Raw genomic sequence first — 18,471 nt, 5'->3', positions numbered from 1 at the left:
TGTCGTGGGTGGACTCGAATCACATTGGCATGGAAGCTGTCGGGTTCGAGTCCTTCTTGTTCCCCTCCTCCTTGAGACACAGTGTCGATGATCCAGATCATTCGTTACTTTGTCCTGTTGAGGAGCTGTGGTACTTTCGAAGGCTCGACATTCCCTAACCTGGATGTCGATCAGCGTTTTTACGTAGTAGTGTCTCTCCCAAAAGGAAGAAGTGTCTAGGACACTTTGCAGGAAACTCACGAAGTCGATGGCTTGGTCCATCCCTCGCATTCAGAAGTTTCTGCAATAGGTCTGAGCAGGGCGTGGTCTCTTGGATATTGGCCACGCATCGTGCCTTGGAGAGGAGAGGGGGAGAGTGTGTGTCACAGGCCCTTGGAACCCCTTTTCCTTGGCTGTGTGGTGGCTGCTCAACAAGTTGTGTTGTCTTATCCGGCTCCTTCAAAGGGCCAGTAGCATCTCGCCCTAAGGCGTTGGTTCTGAAGTTAGAGGATTCCGAGAGTGACACAGCCTCTCTTCCTCCTCCTTCCCCATCCTCAACTTCTCCTCTAGGGATGAGAGAATAGGACTTGAACCAATGGCTGCTGGAGCGGGCACTGGTCAGGTAAGACTACACATCGAGCACCCATTCTATGTTTCTTATAGAATCATAGGAGCAATTCCGCTCCTTCATCTAGCAAGGGGAGGAAGGAGAGACTGGCAATAAGGGAACCTATCTCGGCTTTTCCTTACTGCCTTCGACTCTGATCTTCCAGCCTATTTTGTAGAGATTCACGTTTCCTCACTCATGCGAAAAGGTCAGTATCTGACATTGGATCGCAGTTCCTACCTCGATCATACTAGGATTGGCAAGAATTGAAGCCCTAATACCATGCAGTTGAAATGGTAAGGATTCACTAACTATCAATGTGCCCATGAATGGCACAGCCAATCGAAACTCACTTATATTGCACTGTTCACAAATTGGAATTAAAAAGAGGGTTTACTGATAAATGGTGAGAGAGAGATACACATGGTGAATTCAAGGGAGGTTACGTGGATGGGTTAGTTAAAATTCCAAAGATGCTATCCAGTTATCCTGAATTGGGACACAACACGTGGAGCAAGGGTTGGCAGTCCTCTGAAAGATGTTAATCAGGAAGTATAGGTCCGTTTGCTAGTAAGGCCAATAACCATGTGAGAGCAAATCCGGGTGCACCCAGGTGACGTTGAGGCAGGAGCGCCTCAGGGTCCAATATGGCTGCCACATCAGCAAGGCTCCAATCCTTGTAGTGGCTCTCCCACGGCAACCTGGTAAACACAAGATTTTGATGGCAGAGGAGGAAGTACAGGGAGAAGAGTATACTACAGTATATGGGCAGCCATCCAATATGGCCGCTGCATCAGCCAGTCTCCAGTCCTTGTAGTGGCTTTCCTGCGGCAACCTGGAGAACATGAGATTTTGACAGCAGAGGAGGAAATACAGGTAGGACAAAAATGAGAGGAGTATACTATATGGGCAGTCATTTGCAGTTCATTTGCATGGGGCTGGCCATTTTTTGAGCAATGGTTAACCCTGCACATAAAACCAACATATAAAGGGAAAGAAATGGACATAGCTGCATTGTAGGAAAGAGAAATACATTGATAATTTCCCACAGTTCTGTGATTTGATTGATCCCCTTAACTATATACCATTGTTATTAGTATCTGATTTTATCAGTGTCATGGAGTTCCAAAGTTTTATAGATATTTAGTGTAAAGTATAAAAAAAATTTCTGCAAACTTTAGAAAGTGTCTTCAAATTGCATGATTAGCTAAAACTTCTTGCAGATAAAAGTAAAACAAATATTCCTAGAATTTGTTATTCCTTATCCAGGTATTTTAACATATAGATTTATTCTACATAATTGCAAGTAGGCCATGTGAAACTTTCATGTCATCATTGCTGCTTATTTTATTATACAGTCATTATTATTAATGGTACTGTAATATTAATTTTTAGTAGTCTCCCTCTCCCCGCATTAGTGACTAGAGGGCGTTATGTTTCCCTTTACAGGCTTGATGTATCTTCCTACCCTTGTAGACATGAGGGATGGAGTGTAATGCTAGTGTTGTTTGGTGTTCAGTAAAGATTATCTATTCAAATGCTAGTTACCTCTAGTGACTGTGATGCTACAAATCTTTATTAATCAAGTTCAAGTCTTGAGATCTTTGAGGAGTGTTTGAACTGATATAAAATGTATAAAACGACCATCTTTTCACTGATGAGAAAAAGGAGCTAGGTGCATAATCTTCACAGAATCTGTTACAGTTTCCATAACTGAAAGACTTTATAGCTTCATGTAACAGAAGCTGTCTTAAAACATGTTACTGTTCTGTCCCAACAAAGAAGTAAATTATTTTGAAGAAGTCATATGAGTATATACAAAAGCTGACAGCAGTTTGACTGAATATCAGTTTCTGTATGCTAGGTTGAATACTCTTAATGACAAAAGCTGGTTAGATGATTGATATATTTTCAGTCATAGCTCCCTCCCATATGATTTCATGGAATATTCCCTTGCCCTACATGATAAAAGCAGAAAGTGAAGATACTTGCAAGTGAGGGTGGGTTACCACTTTGTGTAGCATCCCCACTCATTTGGAATTGGGATTCATGACAGTAGTGCTTTGTATTTGTGAACAAAGATTGTTTGAAAATTTTTGATTGATTTATTATTACTGTACTAATAAGTGATGTGGTCCTCTTGTTCTGGTTTAAAGGCTCTCATACAATCTCTTTTTTTTTTCAGCTGGAAAGATGAAACCAGGAAGCCTTCTAAGGGCATGTGCCCAGTGCATTGCTCAAAATCTGGTTAGGACAGTCAGCCACCTAGTTGTCACAGAAATAATTGAGAAAGTGAGTCATTAAGAAGTTTAGTGTTTTGTTTATGTCATGAAAATACTAGGTTATCTGTAAAGTTTTATGATTAAGGAAAAGTTATCCTTTAAAAAACAGGTATTGCAATACCTGAACACCTGAATTCTCCCTTAATCCCACTAGCCCGAACAATCGGTGATCTTCAGGGCTTATCAGTGCTGAAAAGTGACGATTTTCGGTTATCAGTGCATCTGTTGGGTATGTATTTGCGCCAGTACCCAATTATCGGTGCCAGTAAGTGGAAATCGGCGATTTTTGGCACCGAAAATTGCTGATTTTTGTCACTAGACAAGCTGCTTAACACCAGATTGCCGTTAACCAAGCCTGCTGTTAACTGGGGACTGCCTGTATATGGATGATTTTGCTTAATATTATACAGCATCATGCATAAAGCATGCAGAACGAATGAGTAATAAAACAATAATAAAAATAGATGAATGGACCTCATATGTAGGCTTTAGATTTTCCATAGAAAAAACTCAAGCTGTCATGTTTTATAAAAATAAAAACTGGAAAAAAGCTGAAGAAATAGAATTGAAAATCAGAAACCATAATATACCAATTAGCCAAACTGCAAAATTTTTAGGATTAATATTTGATGCACACCTGAATTGGAAAGCCCATATAACTTACATAAGATCAAAATGCAAAAGGGCGCTAAGTCTTATTAAAAAACTATCACACACAAATTGGGGAGCTGATAGACATACTCTAACCATACTGTATACTGTAATGCAACAGTGTTATCAGTCATTGATTACGGAAGTAAAATATATGGTTCAGCGTCAGAAGCAGCACTGAAAATATTGGACCCAATTCACAGTGAAGAACTGAGAATATGCACAGGGGCATTTAGATCCTCACCAGTCTCCTCTGTACAAGTCAAATGTAGAAAACTGCCACTGTTCCTCCATAGTGAGTTCATGACAATGAAAAGTGCATTAAGAATCAAGACGAGTGATTCACCAACAAAAAATCTATTTGATCTAAGGGATATCTTTATAAGCAATCATCCACCTCCTTTCCCAATTAGAGCTAATAAATTGTTTGAGTCACTGAACATAGATATACAAGTATGTTCAGCAGTGAAGTTACCACCCCACACCACACCACAGACAAAAAACCATAGATCATACAAGACAAAAAAGGTTCACATTAAATTCATATTAACTAAACTTGAGTTGGACCAGGGGGGACCACACCACCCACCGCAACTGTGGAAAATTTAAGGGCCTCTAAAGATTTAAGATAATGGCGTTTAAATACTTGCGTTGATTTCAACCCGTATATTTCTTAAGTTCATCAAAATTCATATAATGAAAAAAGTTAGTAGAAGTGGCCACCGCATGAACATCATGGACCTTAGGTACTGATTCCGGATTTGCTTGTTTAATAAAATAAAGAATTTGTTGTCTGATGGCTTTGAGTGAGATGTGCCCCCTTCCCTAACAAAAGGGGGACCAGTTCTATTAGAGGTCCTATCTAAGTAAACCCTTAAAGTATTGACTGGGCAAGAGATAAATCTTGTGGAAGAGGACAATCTTCCAAGGAGACTACCTATTCTACGGGTCTTACGTTCTTTGCTAAAAAACTAGGAACTGGGGATAACAGAACTTCACACCGGCCGAATCCAGCATGATTAGATTCTCTGAAAAGAGCAGACAGTTCAGAAATTCTAGCCCCTGAGGCTAGACTTAATAAGAACAGAGTTTTCCTTAGCAGACTCGGATATGAACATGAAAGATTATCAGTGTCTGATGCCAACCTAAGAACATCATTTAAGTACCAGGAGACCGTGTGTGGACGGGTTGCTGGTCTAAGGCGCGCACATGCTCTAGGAATAGATGAAAAATATGAGTCCGAAAGATTAATATTAAAGCCATGTAAAAATATTCTTTTTAAAGCAGATTTAGTTGTAGTAACAGTACTAGAAGCCAGACCCTTCTTGAATAATGACCTAAAGAAAGAGATTTTCAGGTTCATGGTCATCTCATGAGCATTGATTTCTCTCAGAAACAAGGCTAATTTCTTAACTGCCGAGTCATACTGCCTGAGGGTAGATTCTCTTTTATCAGATTCAATAAATAATATATTAAGAGGGTCAATTTTGGCGTCTTTAAGCGCTGCGTATTTCATGAAATCCATAAAGTTAGGGCACTGAGAATTCTTGAGGAAGCTGACACAATCCGAGTTTGTACTATTTGTGTTAACTGTGGGTTGGGGATAGGTCTGGGAGTGAGCTTCAACTCTAGAAGTAAGGGAAACCAACTGCTTTTGGGCCAGTTGGGTGCCACCAGTGCTACTCGGCCTCTGAATGATCTCAGCTTGTACAAAACTTTATCATGAGCAAATTTACTGGAAGTAGATAGACCCTTTGCCACCTGTTCCAAATCAATTCATTGCATCTGTGGCATAAGCCAGAGGATCCAGATTGGGAGCTGCGTAACAGGGAAGTTTGTGAAGTTTTGCTCTCTGTGGCAAACAGGTCTACCTGGAGACGGTACCTGAGAACAAATCCATGCGAGCGACTTCTTGTCTAGAGACCCTCACGACTCCAGAGTGGGGTTGTCCTGGAAAGTGAGTCTCCAGTGACATTCGGACACCTGCCCAGGTGGGTGGCTGACAGATGCCAACAATGTTTCCTTGCTAGGAAAATTGCGATCATCACTTGATTGATATGACCTGACTTGGGCCTCCTCTGTTCAGGCAGTGTGCTATAACTTCCATTGTCTAGTACCAACCCGATGTGAATCTGTCTGAGCGGGCGAAGTTTCTTTAAGCGTTAGGAACCGCCGCCCAGCTAGGATGTTTATGTGGAACTGGTGCACTGTCGACCACGTTCGCGGACTTTCCGTGTTGGGAGTATCCCCCCCAACCGCTCAGGGAGGCGTGTGTATGTACCACGAGAGACGGAGGGGGAAATTGGAGAGGCACTGATCTTGACAAGCTCTTGACTGTCGACCAGAGGCGAGAAGTCATTTCCTCAAGATCTGGGGATCAGAGAAGGATTTGTCTCTGCTCCGCCTGTTGTACCGTTCCGCCAAACCCTGTTTATGTCTTTCAGTTTGGTTTTCAGCAGCAAGTCTTGTCACGGCAAGCTGAGAGCCAGTATCCTCTCTGGAGTGCGCCGAGAGGCATGCTTGTTTCTGAGGAACTGCCTGGTAGCTTTGGCTATTTCTTTTCTCTTGGCTGGTGGCAAAGACAGTTTGTAGTGCTGAGAGTCCCAATGAATCCCTAGCCACTGGAATTGAGCTGCTGGGACTAAGCGTGATTTCTTCCTGTTTATTTGGAAACCGAGGTATTCCAAAAAATTGATAACTATATTGGTTGCTCTTTGACACTTTGGCACTGGGTGCCCAAATGATCCAATCGTCCAGATACGCAGCCAACATGATCCCTTGGGACCGCAGCTCTTGAACAACTGCTCTGCCAGTTTGTAAAACCGAGTGCGATGTTGAGAGCCCGAATGGCATGACCCTGAAGGAAGTAGGCTTGTTTCCTAGTCTGAATCCCAGGTAAGGAGAAGTTTCGCAATAGGGGCGTGATAATAAGCGTCATGTAAGATCTATAGAAATTGGTGCGGCCCCACACGAGTAAGTCCGTACCTGTGAGGTGTTAGCATCGCGAATTTGTAGCATTGAATGGAATGAATTGGTAAGGACAGGTCCAGAATTACTCTCTGCTTGTCAGTCCTTCTTCGAACACTGAACAGAGCGGCCTTGTTTCAAATAAGGTTTCCTTGTGCATTCTTCTGGGAGTTCTGCAAAGTCCTGTAAGTCCTGGGAAGGGTGTTGAAGGAACCTGATTGGTGGGGGAGGCCCCTTGCACCAGCTCCAACCCAGTCCTTTCGAGACTATGCTGTGGGCCCACGGGCTGAAGGCCCAACGGTCCCTGAAGAGGTACAATCTCCCTCCTACCTGGGGTGTCTCATTGATTAGGGGAAGGTCTGCTACCTTTGGTCCAAGCCTCCTTCACACCGTGAAGGGCCTGGATGGTGCTCTCTACCTCTGTAAATCAGCTCTGGCCCTGCTTCCTCTTGGAAATCTGTTATAGCCTCGAAATGTCCCCGAGCTTTCAAATGAAGCATTGAAAGCTGGGGACGTCACGAAAGTTGGTGTAGCGGAAGCATGTTGACTCTGCTGCACCAAAACAAACTGCTGTTGGGGCTGCGCCTTAGATGTGGAGGGCTGCCCGACCTGAGGTCTCTTAAAGCCCTGGAACCTCCTAAACCTCTTCCCTTTAGGTTGAGGGCCGGAGGTCTCTAGGAAGCTTCCTCTTAAAGGAAGGCCCCACGAGAACAAAAAGACTTTGGTTGGCTCCTGGTAGCTTCAGCCATAACAGCATTGACCTCATCCTCCGGAAAGAGATTAGGTCCCCAGATAGAACTTTTTATTAGCCTATTAGGTTCATGTCTGATGGTGGTCTCCGTAAAGATGTGTTTTCTGCAATTTTGTCTGGCTACAACAAAGTCGTAAAGATCTGACTGGAAGGAAGCCAGAAAGGACTTTGTAACCACCTGAAACAAGGGCTCGTCATGATAGGCTAGAGCTGTTACTTCAGACATAGTGACTGCGTGCAGGGAACGACCTAACCTGCACCTGGTTTCAAATTCTGTTTTGAGCAAAGCTTCTGGAATTCGAGGAAGGTGCTCACTGAACAGAAATGGAGCACACTCAGGATCAAGCCTTCCCTACTGTAAAGTTGCAGACTCCCAACCAACCTCTGAGTCTTGGGAAAAAGGAGAGGTGGAATCCGTTTCCCGGAGCTGAGGCATAGGCTTGCCATCCAAACCCGCTTGAAGAGTCAACTCTGCAATTTTAATAGTGCAAGGAGTCGGAATGGCATCGCCAGTAGAGAACATCGTGAAAGACCTTTTAAAAGGAGTGAGCTTAGTGTTCTCGCACTCCCAACTAGTGAGAGCGCGCAACAGAGTAGATTGAGCCTGATCCTTTGGGAAGATAACCAAATACCATAGGGACCTTGTCGGACTAACCCAGGCTTCCTCCGTTAGCCTGGCGATGCACCTGGATAGGGGGAACTAAGTCGGGCGGGAAGAACTCCAGTTCCTCCAAGCGACGGGTGCCTAAACCTTCGATGGTCAAGGTGTCATTATGTAAGGGAGCATGTAAAGCCAGACGCCATGGGTTCCCTTTATCGAAGGGAGGTAGTCTGGAGGCATCCGGGACAACATGGGACTGGGGCGTTGCTCCGGACTGGATGAACCCGGAAATCAGACTTTCTTGGGCTTCCACCTTCTCCGTCAAAGATTGCATAGACTCTTCGGAAGACTTCAGGCTTGAAGCAATATCATCAAGCTTAGCGTCAACTTTAGAGTCGATCTTCTCCATCAAGCGATTTATGAAGGCCTCAGAATCAAAGTCAGGCAGAGACTTAGCCTTCGAAATTCTGGATCTCGACCCCTTATGAGGGGGAGCAGCCTTAACTATTGGTGATACCGGTTTGGGAACCGGAGATGACAGAGAGGGAAGCCTTTGAGATTTAGAAGGTTTTGAAGAGTCTTTCTTTTCTGTGTGTTTTAACCTTGGGCCTGACAGATTGAGATCTGTCCCCAAGGTTAACAGACCGAGAAACCCTGGAAAGAAGAGGATGAAGAAGACGGTGAATTAAGAGATGGAACACACACACCAACCCCGCCTGTCTCACTTACCACCCTACCTTCAACCTGATGGACGTCAATCCGACAATCATGGGTTCTGAATGTAAATTAATAGCGCCACCTCTTCCTACTTCTCCGCTGGGGCGTCGTCTTGAGAGGATTGTGGCAGCCGAATCTTTTTCAATGATCGGCGCGGCTAAGTCCTTTGGTAAGGCGGCGGAAATCCGGGCACCAGGGTAAAGGAGATTACAAATCTCCTCTGAAAGGATGTACAGTTTACCGGCTGCCACATTCCTCCCGAATCCGCCGACCCAGGACTTCAAAGACGACAGTGCAGCGGAGCGGATTACAAGTTTAGCCTGGAAGAGAAGGCGGAGTTAATAAAAAATCCCTCCTGAAAGGAAGAGCTATAAGAGGTAATATAATCGAAAGAGACTACAAATTAGTCGACTCTTGACACTTACCGATTCATCGGACGCCAGTCCGTAAAGGGCGTAACAAATCTCGCACCCTTCCGGGTGCCAAACGATTCCATCTCCAACATGAACCGCACAGCCAGAGTGAGAGCGGCACACTTCGTGACGAGCGATTGATGGAGAGTGGCTGAGCACCCAGGTTCTTCTAGCGTACCATCTGTAAGTAGGAAGATGGTAAATGAGTACCATAAGAACAGGCGCCGCCGGAATAAGACCGGCGGCGAGAGGGATTGTTAATAACATAAAATTAATACAAGGCAAAAAAGGGACGAATGTTTTTAAAATCATAAATAAGCGGAAACGTTATAATGTTCCGCCGTAGGGGATATGTAATGTTCTGCCGCCAGTCACTCATTTCGTTGTATATACATTTATGGGAACGGAGTCCCCATGGCGGAGAAGGGAGAAAGGATATACCTTTCCAACAACCGCGGTTAAAATCACCGTAGTGATAGAACAACGAAAAACAGGGCTAGACCGGCGGAAATGAAAATAATAATAATAAAAACCCCGAATGTTATCATACGTACGCGGGACAATGTTCGACACACGAGCTGCCAACCGGATAGACATTGGAAGCAAGTCTACGAAACACCGCCCGGATGAAAAAGAGGGGGTAGTGATATAAACCTGGTGGAACAACGACCGGTCAGTGGGCAGCACTCCAGATGCTGACTATACCACCCAGGGGAGGGGGCCGAACAACGATGAATGGCCCCATACAGAGAAGCAGCACAGGTAATGATCACAAATCATATGGCGAAAACTGAACTGCATACGAGAGGAAAGGGACCCGTAGCCTACACTCCTTGCCCAAACTTTGGACTAGACAGGGGGCCAGTGGGAGTACGCCACTGTAATGGGGAGAGAGAAGGACCAGGTCCTAGCTCAACCAGCCACATAAGACTAGAACAAGCAGGGAGGGAGGAAAGTGAGGATTCCTCACACTACAGGCACTCGTAAACAAGGCAAACCTAACCTCCCCAGCCTAATGGCTGAACGGGAGATAAAGGAAGCCTAACACCGTGTAAGAGAACAGCACGTCTAGCCAAAGGCTAAAAAACTATATCTAAGATAACAATTCAATAAAAACATTCGAAAGAGGACAACATATAAAACACACATATAAAAGCATAAACGAATTGGCGAAAAGACAGGCGAGCATGGGCATAAGGATGTCGATGTGAATCCCAAGATGGCGTAGGCAGCCAAAACGAATAGAAACAATCTAAAAAATAAAAATGTCATCCTGCCTTGTAGAAAACAGCTAACATCATAAATAAATACTTCACACCAAGGAGAACATATTAAAGACTGGAGGGGAAGAGAACTGATAAGAGGGACCCAAATTCTATTGTTAGAAAATGGGAGACCCACGGCCTAAATGATAATGGATAGGCAAAAACACTATCTCGTCCCCAACCAGCACTCGATGCAAAGTAAAATACATTTTCTCCACACAGACTCCAAATTACATGGAGTCAACAAAAACAAGGAGAAAAACACACAAAATAATATAAAAAATGTTGAGATTGAAGATCAAAATGTAAGAGGCAAACATGGAGCATACGCTGCATGTAGGCAGCGCTACCAAACACTTAAAATGAAAAATCGTAAGATAAAAGAAATTAAATTACCTCTAGACCAACAATCAGCAGAATTAGTACTCAACTTAGATGGTGATAAAACCTCGGTGGAAGACATGATGAGCTGCCAAAAAGAAAATACGATCGCACACAGAACAGAACGCGGTGTAAACATGATCGCTGCTAAAATTGGAATGACGTGTCAGTCTCGTGATGACGCCTACTTGGCGGTCGGGTGAGTATTCGAGTTACAGGATTTGTAGCAGCTCATGGTGGGTCTTTGAGAATTGAGAAGTCTATTATTGGACGAAGGCCTGTGGAGCGTAATAGCTCACCCCTGGTATATGCAGAGCATCTGTGAGATGTTGAACTAGAGTAATGCTCCAGCATCCCTACATAGCTTTTTTCTCTGTAGTATATATAGCAGTCTTAAACCTAGAGAAATGTACTAGTGGGGCCAATTTCACTGGCGACACAAGTCTTCCCAGAAGTAGATTTTCCTTTGTCAAAATCCGTTTTATACAGATGGGTCTCAACATGGAGTAGGATATGCAGCTATATCCCAGAACAAGTCATATCAATTATCTTTGCCTAATAATGCCTCAGTCTTCACAGCAGAGTTGTGTGCAATCGCAGTAGCCATCAAAATTATAAAGCAAGTATCATTCAGTAATTTTGTGATTTTTAGCAACTCAAGAAGCGCTGTAGAAGTTGCTCAAAGTTGCTATTCAAAAAATGATGTTGTACAGGAAATTGAATATGAACTCCACAAATTGTATAATAATGGAAGAAATATTGAAATATGTTGGATCCCTGCCCATGTAGGGATTAAAGGAAATGAAGAGGCTGATAAAGTAGCTAAAGAAGCAGTCCACATGGCAAGTGCAAATGTAAAAATCCCAATTAGTGATTACGTAAGAGATATAAAAACAATCATTGTAAATAAATGGCAAAATATATGGAACGCAGAACCTATAAATAATAAATTGAAACAGATAAAAAATCCAGTGTTGGAAAATGGAGTTCATCCTGTCAGATAGAGAGACGCACACAAGTAATTCTGATGCGCCTGCGAAGAGGCCATACTCATTTGACACATGGACACTTGATGAACAGTCCACATGGCCCTCCTCCCAAATGCCCAGAATGTAGTGTTGATAACAGTCAAACATGTGTTGTGTGACTGTCCAAAATATAACCAACAGCAAGTATCAACCTTTGGAAATAAATTGATGGGGGAAATTTCGTCAGAATCTTATACATTTTCAGTCATCCCAGTTTCAACATTCATGAGGAAGTGTAACTTAATAGACAAAATATGAAAAATAAGTAAATAATGAAATTACAAAGCCTGTAGGACTTAATGAATAAAAAAGTAAAAATGTTATGTAATTTGTTCTGAATTTTAATTTGTTCCTACACAAATACAAACCCTTGGTCCTTTACATATGGGGATACTTTCGGCATAGCTGAACTGGCCGCTCAAGACTTACAAGGCATGAGTTGGTATTACTACCAGCTGGGCATGTGGTTGGTAACAGTGGGAAGCCCATGGTACCAACCGCTGAGCTTCACGCATTCACATTACTTTTTGGTCTAGGGCAGATTGTGGGGAGGCTGAGGTGGGTAACCAGTAAAGGACCTCGGGTTTGTATGTTAGGAAAAATGCATTTTACTCTTAAAAATGCGATTTGTTCCTACACAAATACAAACCCTTGGTCCTTTACGTATGGGGACTCAAGATTCGGTGGGAGGAATCTGAGTGGAGGTCTCTGAATGACTGGAAGTTCAACGCACCTTATGTTCACCTGGAGTAAGAGCCAGGAGGACATGGCCACTGGACCAGTTCATCTGTCGTCTCGTTGGTACCTTCACTTTGTCCTCAACGGAGTGGTCTATCAATTCAAGTTTCTCTGTTTCGGTCTGTTGACTGTTCCGCAGGTGTTCACGAGAGTGTTCACCCTCATTTCAGTTTGGGCCCATCGCATGGAATACGTCTACTGAGGTATCGCGATGATTGGTTAATCCTGGCAAGCTCCCTCTTGCAGTTGCTACAGGACAGAGATTGTCTCCTCGAGTTGTGTCACGAACTAGGTGTCGTGATCAACTTTTGGAAGTCGGATCTCTCTCCCAAACAGAGGACTCAGTATCTGGGCATGCTGATCGACACAGCAGCAAGCAGAGTCTTTCCTTCTCAGGCTCGGATCAGCACGTTCAAGAAGGTGGTGAGGCAGTTCCTGACACAACAGGACCAGCCTGCTCAACAGTGGCAAGTCGTGATCGGCCACCTGTCGTCCTTGGAGAAACTCGTTCGTCACGGGCGGCTCCATCTTCAGTCTCTCCAGTGGAGACTGAGGGACTTCTGGGATCAGTCTCGGGAACCCCAATCGGCTCCCGTCCCCATCTCTCAGGAGGTGAGGGACGATCTCGCCTGGTGGTTGGATGACAGGAACCTCTGCATAGGGACACCTCTGTCTTCTCGCCCCCCCGGACTTGCTTCTCTTTTCAGACACATCGGAGGAGGGCTGGGGCGCACACCTGGAGGAGTTGCTGACTTCAGGCATGTGGGACCAACACGACCGGCACCTTCACATCAATGTCTTGGAGATGAAGGCAGCATTCTAGGTCTTCAGTGCTTCCAGGACCGTTTGATGGGACACTCGGTGGCGTTGATGAGCGACAACACGACTGTGGTGGCATACGTCAACAAGCAAGGGGGTCTTGCCTCCCAAGCTCTTCACGAGTTGACGTTGCAGGTACACCAATAGGCAGTTGCCCACTCTGTGGAGCTGTCAGCCAGGTACATTCCAGGCAAGAGGAATGTTCTGGCAGACACGCTCAGCCGTCGGGATCAGTTAGTGGGGTCCGAGTGGTCCCTCCATCAGAGTGCGGCGGACAGGCTCTTTGACCTGTGGAGGCATCCAGTAGTCAACCTGTTTGTCACCCATTACAACAGAAAGCTTCCGACCTTCTTCTCTGTCGTACCGGACCCATGGGCAGCTGCAGAAGATGCCTTCCAACACTTGTGGGACAACCTCAAAGTGTATGCCTTTCCCCCGTTCTGTCTCCTTCGCCCAGTTCTCAGTTGGGTTCTGGTGTTGACGAACCTTCGAATGATCCTGGTGTCCCCCAAGCATACAGAAGCCGCTTGGTATCCAGGCTTGCTGGCCGTGCTTTCTGAGGTTCCGAGAGAACTTCCCCTCTGGCACAACCTGCTTCGTCAGCCCCACGTAGAATGGTACCACCACGCCGTGGCCTCCCTGTCTCTTCCTGCCTGGAGGTTATCCACCATCTCTTGTGAGAGTGAGGCTTTTCTCGCCGGGCAGTGACAGAGATGGCAGGATACCTTAGGAAGTCCTCGGCAGCGGTTTACCAAGGTAAGTGGGCCATCTTCTGTGGTTGGTGTCGGAGCCACTCTTCAGCAGGTAGCGGATTTCCTCGTCTTCCTTCGTTGGGAGAAGCTCTTATCAGTTTCAGCGGTTAAAGGATACAGGGCGCCCTTAGCCTTGGTCCTGAAGCTGAAAGACATTGATATTTCGTCCTCCCTGGAAATATCCTTGCTGATGAAGAGCTTCGAACGGTCTTGCCCACCCAGGGAACTCAGGCCCCCTGAGTGGGACGTGTCTCTCGTTTTGTGGAGCCTAACTCGTGCTCCTTACGAGCCACTATGAGAGACCACAGAGAGGGATCTGACTCTCAAGACCATCTTCCTTCTAGCCCTGGCATCGGCGAAGAGGATTAGCGAATTACAGGGACTTTCCTTTTCAGTTAAACACTCGAGGGGATGGGCTTTGGTAACACTCGAATTTGTCCTGGAGTTCATAGCGAAAACTCAAAATCCAGCGGTCCCTGACGCTTGGTTTGAGTCTTTCACGATCCCATCCCTGAGTGACTTTGTAGATAATGACCCTGACGAGTTACGACTCTGTCCTGTACGGGCGCTATGGTGCTATCTGAAGAGAACACGACACCTCAGGCCTGAGTGTCGGCGACTCTTTGTTAGCACCGGAACCCCCAAAAAGGAGGTGTCCAAGAACATGATCTCTTTCTGGCTTCGTGAGGTTATCAAGAAAGCGTATGCAATGGCTGGCAAGGACGTCACCAGCCCTCTACGCCCCCGTGCTCACGAAATCAGGGGGATTGCGCCTCTTTAGCATTCAAGAAGAACCTGTCGGTTCAGCAGGTACTGAAGGCGGGGGTGTGGTCACGCCAGACCACATTCACCTCTTTTTACCTAAGGGACGTTACCTATCGGTCCTTGGATACCTTCTCCTTGGGACCAGTGGTGGCTGCTCAACAAGTTGTGTAACTTACCCAGCTCCCGTATAGGACAGAGTTGCATCTCGTCTGTTGTATGTGCGTGATTGGGCGTGAAAGGTGAGTGACTGGCTCTCTCTTCCTCCCTGTCATCCAACCCTTTCCCTCGGGCAGAGAGTTAGGCCGTACAAGCTGAACCAGATGTCTGACGCAGGTGAGTTTCATTACTTGAGTGTCCTATCTTTGCTGCCTTTCAGGTACACGTTAGATGTAATGTCCCCTCTTTCCCCTGCAAGGTGGGGAAGAGGTTGCTGGCTAATTACCAAACCCATTCCTTATGTTGGTCCTTAGTCCTCGACATTTCTCAATCACCCCTCATGTGGTTGGGAAGGGTTCTCTCTGGCTTTTACCTCACTGTGTGATCGTTTACATACCGTAACCTCGTCACAGCTAGGACGGCCTAGTAGACTGGTCCGTATCACCACATTTCTCACAATGGTGATCACGGTCCAGTGGCCATGTCCTTCTGGCTCTTACTCCAGGTGAACATAAGGTGCGTTGAACTTCCAGTCATTCAGAGACCTCCACTCAGATTCCTCCCTTGAACCTTGAGTCCCCATATGTAAAGGACCAAGGGTTTGTATTTGTGTGGAACAAATCGCATTTTTAAGAGTAAAATGCATTTTTCCTAACATACAAACCCGAGGTCCTTTACTCAGGTTACCCACCTCAGCCTCCCCACAATCTGCCCTAGACCAGAAAGTAAAGTGAATGTGTGAAGCTCAGCGGTTGGTACCATGGGCTTCCCACTGTTACCAACCACATGCCCAGCTGGTAGTAATACCAACTCATGCCTTGTAAGTCTTGAGCAGCCAGTTCAGCTACGCCTGAAAGTATCCCCATATGTAAAGGACCTCAGGTTTGTATGTTAGGAAAAATGCATTTTACTCTCAAAAATACGATTTTTAATTTTTTAAAAATTTTATTCTATTTTTAATTTTTTTGTATGTATGGAAATGAGCAAATGTATTTGTTGTATACATGTGTTTCAGTGTAAAAGCATGTTCATTATACAGTTTTTTCTTTTAAATTTCATTTTCATTCATTCATCATCACGTGAATGATCTATTTGGTCACAGTTCTAGGCCTGTGGCCCAGACCTGGTATTTCATCCTAACCCTTTTGGCCAGCCCTGAGAGCTGATAGTCAGCTCAGTGGTCTGGTTAACCTATCTTAATAATAATAGTTTTCATTATACCCTTATTTGCTATGGAGGAAAGATCAGCAAGGAAATACACTGCTAAATTTAAGCTGCAAGTTGTAGCTGAAGCTAAGAAAACAATGTTCAAGCTGCTAACGACTATAAATTATTATGCATCAGCAACATGGATGAAACTCCTCTAAACTTCTATATGTCATCAAACTCGAAGGGAAATAAAATTGGAGAGAAAAGTATTTTAATCAAAACAATTGGGCATAAAAGAACACATTTTACTGTTGTTTTAATGTGTATGGCTGAGAGGACGAAACTTTTCCCCCACGGTTATCTTTAAATGGAAATTGATGCCTAAGTAAAAATTCCCAATTGGTATCGTTGTCCATGTTCACAAAAACCTAAACAATGCAAATGGCGCATGATTGCTATGTTTAAATTTTAAAATACAATAGTAATATGAGAATACCTGTACATACAACATTATTGGATACAGTAAAGTAAAGCATAATTTTTTAAAAGGTCCATGGAAAAGATGCATATTCATTATGTTTCTGTTTTATAATACGATACTGATATGTGATAGTACATACGCTAATTTTATATCTCGTGTATGATGCGACCCCCTTAAATACGCGAGCATATACGGTAGTTTAACCATACAACCAGAAGGTGAAGTTTTCTCTCTTCTGAGAACATTTGTTACAAAATAAATGTGAAATAAAACTTCATTTTAATTACTGTAAATGTTTAAAATTTTTAAAATTTTCTTATGATATCACAACCCCATAAATCATAAACAGTACATGTACAGTATATGCCCAGTAATATTGAGCTTTTTAAACCAAAGAAGGATGCTGCATATGCCTTCCTTACTTTCTGTGAATCTGCATTACTCTCAACAGTTTTATCCAGAATTCTCCAGTTCATTTCGTTTTTGCCATTTTCTAATGTTTTGATGTTTATTTCACCACTCATTAGTTCATTCTTTGATCTTTTCCTGCCTCTTTTACTTCTTTTCTTCAGTAAGTGATAAACACATGTTCCTACAGAAATACAAATTATTGCCTTTTATGTAGCATTGTCTCCACTCACCTGTTGTAAGCCACTGCTTTTTCATTGGCTGAGGTTGAAGCCTTTTCTAAATATTGTGGACTGTGTTGTCATTGTAAGATGGATGTGGCTGCAAAGAAGTGTGTGATTAAGCCATGTAGTTGTGCAGTATGTGTTTGGGTATGAGCTGCTTCAAGTCTTCCTTGACTATTGAATGTCAACATTTTTGTTGGTTTTGCAAAGGTAACTTGTAACCCTAATTCTCCCTGCGAGCTGTTTGCCAGCTGTTCTCCTTTACAGTGAAGGGCTCAGCAAGGAATGCATGAAGGCCAAAATGTGTTCCCGGAGAGGAATACTGTGCCTTTGATACTACTAAATCTTTTCAGTGACTTCATACTCTCCCTCTCTTCCCTGCCCCTCCTGCTCATTCTCCTGTGGCTCAGTCCAAGAGGGATACACACTTCAAGGTAATAACCCAGCATGTGCTCTTGACATTGACAACCTGTGCACATGTGCTGAGCTCTCCCCAGTGGGACCTCAGTATGTGCTGATTTCTCAGCTATTCCAGGCATTAGGCTCATTAGATTACCTTAAAAGGATGTAGCCTTCTCTTGGCATTCCTGGGGACCTTACTTTTCTGTGTCCCTGGACCATTTAGCTTTGGCTAAGGGTTCCACTATTCTTGATGTCATTGATGTCCTTTTGTTCCTGTGAAGTTCAGTGCTGCAGAGCCTCACGTCTGTGTGGTGTTACTTGTGGAGACATCCTTGTAATATTGAATATAGGTATTCCTGTTTCTTTTCAGTCTGCCTTGATTGCTTCTTGTTCCTAAACAAATACAAACCTTTGGTCTTTACATAGCTGGAACGGCCGTTTAACTTTCAAACAAGATCATTAGCTTCCAATGGTAGGGGGAAGCCCTGCCTACTTGTTGGTCTGCACTCCACTTTGCTTTCGGCTGCAGCTGTGTTCAGATGTCTTCATGCACTCTCTGCCCGGCTGCCATTTGCTTTCTTTCTTTTTCTGTTTTATGAATTACAGGATTGACTGTTATTTGCAGATTACATAATTTTGCAAACCCATAATTTGCAACTGCCTTTGGAGAGGAAACCTTTAAATCTTAGGCACTGTCCAGGGAAGGACAGGCCTTGCAATCGGTTTCTCTCCTCTCTTGGAATTGGCCCACAGACACTGTGTATCATGCCACAAGCATGATAGTAATCAATCAAGTCCTTGTAATTAGTATTGAGTGGCCTTCCAAACAGTGAATGAAGTTTGCTAGGAAAAAAAGAAGTGAGAGGAGAAAGTTTCTCCTGTGTCATGGGAGTGACACCAAAGATTCTCTCTGGTACCTTCTTACCTCTGGCCAA

General features: G+C 44.2%; 1 protein-coding gene across 1 annotated transcript in view; it reads left to right on the top strand.

Moving 5' to 3' along the window:
• The window catches only part of LOC136846458 (uncharacterized), a 144,228-nt gene that overhangs the window by 19,086 nt on the left and 106,671 nt on the right, over nucleotides 1–18,471 (top strand). Inside the window, exon 2 of the mRNA XM_067117253.1 lies at nucleotides 2,772–2,878. Coding sequence (XP_066973354.1) covers nucleotides 2,780–2,878 — 99 coding nt within the window. The 5' untranslated portion in view covers nucleotides 2,772–2,779. The remainder of the gene's footprint in view (nucleotides 1–2,771; nucleotides 2,879–18,471) is intronic.

This window comes from Macrobrachium rosenbergii, chromosome 15 (assembly GCF_040412425.1).
Source record: "Macrobrachium rosenbergii isolate ZJJX-2024 chromosome 15, ASM4041242v1, whole genome shotgun sequence".
In the NCBI taxonomy this organism is placed as follows: Eukaryota; Metazoa; Arthropoda; class Malacostraca; order Decapoda; family Palaemonidae; genus Macrobrachium; species Macrobrachium rosenbergii.
The sequence above is the reverse complement of the archived record's forward strand: the minus strand, read 5'-3'. Positions and strand labels throughout refer to the sequence as shown.